This window comes from Scatophagus argus, chromosome 11 (assembly GCF_020382885.2).
Source record: "Scatophagus argus isolate fScaArg1 chromosome 11, fScaArg1.pri, whole genome shotgun sequence".
Taxonomy (NCBI): Eukaryota; Metazoa; Chordata; class Actinopteri; family Scatophagidae; genus Scatophagus; species Scatophagus argus.
Window position 1 is genome coordinate 14,676,865 of NC_058503.1, and position 7,154 is coordinate 14,684,018.

Sequence of the window (7,154 nt, forward strand, 5' to 3'; positions counted from 1 at the left end):
GTATTTCAGACTCTCCTGTACATATATAAACCACCACTGTACTCATGAGTTTCATATTACAGCTCTGTGTGGTGGATATTCCCAGCAGAGGACAACATATGACATAGAGCAAGACCAATATAACACTCTCTATGTCCATCTTTAAGAGAAAATGTCTTTTCTTTGTCTTTTTTCCCCCAGGCGGTTGGTAGACATCATGGAGTGCCGTAACAAGGGAATTAACATCGGCTACTGTCCCCAGGTGGATGCACTGGACAATCTGCTCACTGGAGAAGAGCACTTGTACTTCTACGGTCGCATTCGAGGCATCTCAAAAAGGGACCTAGACGGGGTAAGAAAGAGACTCTGTGCTGCTTTTGAAAGCCCTGGATAGTGACAGCAGTGTCCACAAGATGACACGGGATCTGATATAACTTCAAAGGTGTTCTCCCATTGCAGGACTTGTAACTGATGGTGCTTTCATGCATACTGAATCAGGGCGTGTTAAGTGTTGAGTGATGTGTGCTGAAAGCTGCACTATCTGGGGCAAAATGGAAAAGCTTTTGTTGTCAGCTTGTGCAGTCCAAACTTCAGAATTAAGCTGATGCTGTACGCTTCGCTGCAGACAAATTTACATTTAAACGATACTTTGATGATGAGAGGATCTCATTTGACTTGTCACTTTAGCCCCATTCTTCCCATTTATCTTTCTGATAACTAATCAATCTTGCTTTTGTGGTGATTACTGAGTGAGCCTGCATTTCTCTGCCACTGCTGCTGACATGAGAGGAATCTGCAGAGCAACCAGTCAACAAGATGGTGTGATTTCTGATTTTCCTTCCTGATTTTTTAAAACAAAATTGAACAAAAAAGAATGAGCTCATCCCGTCTATCTGTGTGTAATTCTCTCTCCTCCTCTCTCTGCACCATTTTACAGTAAAAGATGCAGAAGCACAAAGCACTGATTGTCTCTGACAATGTCCTTCATCTTACATACAGAAATAATCACGCACATTAGATGCACATGTACTTACTCAGACAGTGAGGCACTGTAATCGCTGCTGTTTTTACAGTTCCTCTGGCAACAATGGTTGTAATGGCCACAGCATCGGTGCTAATTCAAAAACTTGAGGTTATATGTAGAGTTCCTCTTATGTTGTCTCCCACTGACAGTCCCTTAGCTGTGGATAATGAGACAAGCCTTAATGGGGTCATTTTGCATTGACATGGTTTTGTCAGGCTTAATGAGCTGTTACATCAAAGGTGATAGAAAGGGGCTTTTATGAGAGGACATAAAAAAAACATATTTTCATCTGAACCAGTCTGTAATGTGCTGTATGTTGCCAGTGCTAATCATTCAAATCTAGCTGCTAATACTGAGTATTTGTCTAAAGTATGCAATGTCCTACACTCTAATAACCTGGATCAGTGCACACAGAATCATATGGAAAAATCAACACTCAGGACAAATCCTCTTAGAGAGAAAAAAGCAGAGAAAGCTATCTATCGCACCAGCTTGCTTCATTGATCTGGTTTCCAAACTTGCCATCTGATAGGAAAAAGGCTGAAGTGTACCGATGGGAAATCACCTCAAGCTATTTGAAGATGAACTGGTAGTTACAGCATACTATTTCATGTGATTAATAGGCAAGCATGGGGATTTTTTAAGTGAGTGAAATGGTTATGAGCCATTAAAGTTTTCTTTTTTTCATTCCAGCTTTCGATGTGGTTTAACCCACCGGATAAATTGATATGCACCAAACAGATTATGCTGTTTCTGCTCTCCAAAGCTGCAGCCTCAGGACAGCATGGAGTTTAGATAGAATGAAGTCACCAAGTAAAGTCATCACTGTTGAGCAAACAAAATTAAAAATGCATGTGAGAGGGACAGGCAGATACCTGTTATTTGCAGTGCAGCTGTACTGGACCGGAATAGAAAGAAGCAATAGCAGAAATGAATATCAAGTAGCAAGTAAGATGTAGCACCACCCTTTGCCCTTAGAAAAGCTTTCTCTGAATATACCTTTTCTTTCCTGCTGTAATCAGGTCCTGAATTGTGTCTGGTTGGAAATTTGGACTTTCTCAGGAGAGAGGTCCACTGTGGATGATGATACTAGATTAAATGAATGGAAAATTAACTTCCTTTAAAGGGCTTGTTTATGTTTCTGGAGCCACAGATGGCAGTTGACTTTATCCTTATGTGCTTGAAGCCAGGGGACAGCTTGCTGGTCCATTGTGTCTCATCTTCCTTTATGGTTGTAGAGCCATTCATAGCAATTATTAAACTTATCGATTCCCGGCTAAAAGACCACCACATATCTCCTCCATTGATCAGCAGATTTCAGCACACACGTTCAGATATAAACGTATTCTGAAGAAGATAAGGCATACTGTTACCTCAGCCTGTACTCTTTCCTATCATCTAAAGTTTGGCCTTTTTACGCCAGATCATATGTTTGCCTGTGAGCCATGTTGGTCTTGGTGTGTGAAATTAATTAGTCTTTGAGGTATTTAGTAACAGGCATGTTAAGCATCTCAGAACATATTTCAAAGTGGTTGTCCATGCAATAATGATTCATTTATTTGGTGCCTGATATTGCTTTGTCATGTTAAAAGGTCAAACCTGCCACTAATTGGCATTCAATATGATTCTTGTTTGTTGTCATCTTCTAGTTGACATTAGTGGATTTAAAACTGTAATCCTTCTTCATATTGTGCTTTTTTATGGTGTTCATCCAGTGTATAATAATATATAATAATCCCCCTAAATGTTTCCTTTAAAAGGTGGTGAAGTACCTACTGAACAGGCTGGAGCTGGACTACCACAGAAAAATCATTACTGACGGTTACAGTTGCGGCACTCGCAGGAAGTTGTCCACTGCGCTGGCTCTCATTGGGAATCCTCAAATCCTGCTCCTGGTGAGGATCCACTTTTGATGCTGCTGCCCATTTAATTGCCTAACTGGCCATCAGACAACAAATATTCAGCTAACTATACACTATTGTTCCCCCTGAAAGGGTCATTGAAGTAAAACAGATATTGATCCCTTAGACTTGACAGATCTCATACTGTTAATTAGTCTGCTTTCTCAGACTTACTCAGGGGTGGTCTTCCCTGTGACTTTCTACTTTGTTTCTACCTTATGTCTCAATGAAAGTCTCTGTTTTCCTCCTCTGTCTCCTTTCCTCTGTGCTCGCCATGCTTTTCGTTGCCTCTCTGTGTCTTCCTAATTTCCCTGTCCTCTCTGTGAATTTTCCCTCTGCTACTCGTCTTTCTTGTTGCTTTAATCTTCATTTCCTCCCTTCCTTAATCTTTTTTGCTTTGTGTCTAACCCTGGAACCTCCCATCTCCCTTCCTATTTTGAAATTACCTCCTTATGTTTACTTTTTCTTGTTCACCTTGTCCTTGTCTTTCCTTTCACCTTCTGTATGTATTGCATACTGTTTGCAAAAAAGCTGCCTTCCATGATTAGCCCCTTTTGTTCCCTTGATCTTTCCGTCTTGTTTTCAAACTCCCTTTATTTCTTTTACACATCATGCTACTGTCGATGTAGTTTCTCTGTTCTACTCCGTTCTTATTTCTCCTCTCTCCACAGGATGAGCCAAGCTCTGGCATGGACCCTCGCACCAAGCGTCACCTGTGGAAAATCATCTCTGAAGAAGTGAAAGGAAAATGTGCTGTGGTCCTCACTTCTCACAGGTTAGAAGAGCATCCCATGCATACATCTGATACTGTCCGTCATTGAACATCACAGAAAAACATTTGACGTACACATTGCTCAATTCCAGTATTTTGAATACACAAATTGTTTAAGATTACAGCTACAATTACAGGTAGTGTGTAAGGTGGCCATCTTTCACAGTATATTGTAGATATCATCAGAACATGTACTAAATGTGCTTTTTAAATAACAGCAGGCATAGCTAATTACCGCACGCTCAAAGGGTCTCAGTGTGACCTTTTATCTTTCTGCCTTTGTCTCTGTATCTCAGCATGGAGGAGTGTGAGGCACTGTGCAGCCGTCTTGCCATCATGGTGAAAGGAAAGTTCCAATGCCTGGGCTCCCTGCAGCACATTAAGAACAGGTGAGTGACCTCTGCTCATCCTCCAGCTGAGCCATTACCCCCCACCCCCAACCCCCATCTCCACAGCCCTGTATTCTTCCCTCTCCTGTGGTCCTTTGAGCAGCTAAATGCTCAGTTTTACATGTTCGAACAGTGTTCCCTTGCCCCGACAACGCCTCACACCCATCCCGATGACATATAATAATATCGCTTTGTTTGTAAAATCTTTTTTTTTTTTGCAGGTTTGGCAGCGGGTTCACTGTGAAGATGTACTTGGCTGAGGCCTCCCGTGGCACAGAGGCTATCACTGGCTTCATGCAGCGCAGATTCCCCAGCACTTATCTCAAGGTGAGCTTTACCAGCTATCCAAAGTAGTCGAGAGCACTTGGTGAAGAAATTGAAAAGATTAAGTATAAATTGCAGTATTCTAGGATTCTTTATCGCTAAAGGCTCTAGGGAGCAATCATTTATGATATTCAAACCCCATCTGTAATCTATGTGCCCTTGTTTGAAGTGGCTGCTGTTTATAGTTGTAACGGAGCATGAGATCGATCTTTTTTACCCCTTGTGGGAAGTGGAACAAGCTGATGTTATGACACGATAAAGCTGTCAAGACGAAAATGTTAGCAAACAGTTGCCCACTTAGACATCCCGCAGATATGAAATAATATTAGCAGTCATTTGGAGTTGTGTTTCTGTCCGCCTGACTAATGTAAGTCCAATTATTCGCTCCTCCTTGAGCTTTTTGTTTCGGTTTTCTTCGACTTCCTCAAAGCTAAATGCTCCACCCTATTTCCAAGCTTTTCTCTATTTTATGTCCTTTAGTTGTTTGGTGTTGGGCAGGGTTGTATACAGTGGGTTTATCAGAAGCTTTTCTTTGGGAAACAGCTTAAAACATTGCTGCTGAGGGTGGCGAGAGTGAACCAATACAGCAAAGTTGTGGGCTGTAAATCCAAAATAATGAGCTGAAACATGCTGCAAAATAAAACTCGATCAAGCTAAGGGGGAACTGCAGAGTTGAGTATTAATTCTCTGTGTGTTTGTGTCTGTAATTGACACCTTTCACGTTGCACACACTCCTTCATTTTGTTGTGAATACTAACTTGTCTAGCTTGAAAGAATCCATGTAACATGAACTATGTGTTATTGGCATTAATACCTCACTACCCATTTGGGGACTTTCTTCATTAAAATTTTCTAACTTAAGTAAGAATTGACAGCAACTCATCACATAAGCACCTGTTGTGTTCCAGGTATTAGTCTTCCCCAGTCCACTAATTCTAGACACATTCAACATACTGTATATATCACAGTATACTGTACCTAGACTAACAACAATACAGATTTTTCCCAGCAAATAATTTTGTATGTGCATTATTGTGAAATGCAAGGTGAGATTTGTATTCTATTTGTGTGTGTGATTTTTGCTGTTTGTTTGTTGATGTTGTTTGGCATGGATAGTTTTTGAATGTATTTTACAGAATTCTATTGACACAAAGATCACGTTTCAAAATATGTAACTTTCTGCTTGCACATTTTAACTCAATACACAGGACCAGCACTCCACTGTGGTGGAGTACCACGTACCAGTTGCTCCAGGAGGGGTGGCTGACATCTTTGACCAGCTGGAGTCCAACAAGAATGCTCTGCAGATCAAACACTTCTCTGTGAGCCAGACCACACTCGATGAGGTGAGAATAAGAGACAAGACATAGACAGAGAGAGAGTGAGGACTAGTCTGAGGTTTTGTAAGGCTGGGTAGATGGCAGCAAGGGACAGAGAAAAAGGGACAGGAGATGAGAGAAGAGGATGGAGGATGGGAGGGGAAGCAGGGACAGAAGAAAGCTGAGTGGGAGTGAAAGAGTGAGTTGAGAAAGTTTAAAAGAGACAGAGGGAAACTGACAGAGGGTATGCCTGAGGGAAAATAAATGGAATATGAGTTAGGGAGAGAATCCATGAGCTTTGTGTGCAGCCAGTGCTGATATTCTTCAGCCACTCTGCTCTTGTGGGGCTCTGGGATTGGAAGATACCATAGGCAGACTGAAGAGAGGGGTGTCAGGGAGGGAAACTGACCAGCAGATTACATATAAATATAGAGTTCAGGGTAAAATAATTTTATTGGCATTGTACTGAAATCATTACTGAACCTTCACAGGTCTTCATCAACTTTGCCATGGGGAATTCTGGCATGGAAAACATACCAATTCACAACGAAGATGGCAGTGATGACCTTGGCTCCATTAAGGCAGTAGAAGCATAGGACTGACATATTTTCTTTGCCATTTTGTTTGTGTCCACGATGAAATGAAGCACAGAATCTGTTTATAGTGAATCTACCCTTAATCTACTCGTTATATGTGAAAGAATAAGAGTATAAACCGTTCCTGCTATAAAAATATTGATTATTTCTTGTACATGTCTTGACTATCATATGTAGGTTAACTTACATGTCTGTCCTTTCCATATGAAGCTATTTATGGAAAGCAAAAGAGCAAATGCACATTTGCATACATGCACAGATGGAAAAAGGTAAATTGAAGTTGTTGTTTATTCACTTTTTTTTTTACTACCTTACAGGTCTGTTTACCTGTAATCATCCAGCAAGGAATAAATTCATTGAGTAGTCTATTAATTTCTCTCTCTGTGGTTAGGGCACTGTTTTATTATCATAGCATAGTCATGATTTTACCTGATCTGAAATCATTCATCTGAGAAAAGAGGTTATTTTTTTAATACAATGTACATGCAATTGTGTATACTAGATGACACTAGAGAAAGGACAGTACACTTAGAAGGAGATCCACAATATGCTCATTCCCCCTACTCTAACACATCCTTGAAGGGCATACCTATCTTTTAGAGTGCAACTGAGTATACTGGATATTTAAAGGGGCTCTTTCCTGCTTATGACCTGTTCCAGATGTCTTAAATGTATCTATGCCATTTTTATTCTAATAAAGCTATTTTTCAAAAGCAACTTCTATTTACTTGTATATTGTGCTTGATGTTCTTGTACTGTATTATTATGTCCGATGCTATTTTCTTAAAAGTCAGTGTCCTGATGAATATAAGTAGGTAATCGCACATCTGAACACATGAACACGTTCATC

At 40.5% G+C, this 7,154-nt stretch overlaps 1 protein-coding gene across 1 annotated transcript in view; it reads left to right on the forward strand.

Moving 5' to 3' along the window:
* Positions 1-7,025, forward strand: part of abca12 (ATP-binding cassette, sub-family A (ABC1), member 12) — a 63,670-nt gene extending 56,645 nt beyond the window's left edge. The window contains exons 65-71 of the mRNA XM_046404335.1: positions 181-331; positions 2,764-2,898; positions 3,576-3,679; positions 3,973-4,065; positions 4,287-4,392; positions 5,598-5,735; positions 6,200-7,025. Coding sequence (XP_046260291.1) covers positions 181-331; positions 2,764-2,898; positions 3,576-3,679; positions 3,973-4,065; positions 4,287-4,392; positions 5,598-5,735; positions 6,200-6,304 — 832 coding nt within the window. The 3' untranslated portion in view covers positions 6,305-7,025. The remainder of the gene's footprint in view (positions 1-180; positions 332-2,763; positions 2,899-3,575; positions 3,680-3,972; positions 4,066-4,286; positions 4,393-5,597; positions 5,736-6,199) is intronic.
* The last annotated feature ends 129 nt before the right edge of the window (positions 7,026-7,154 follow it).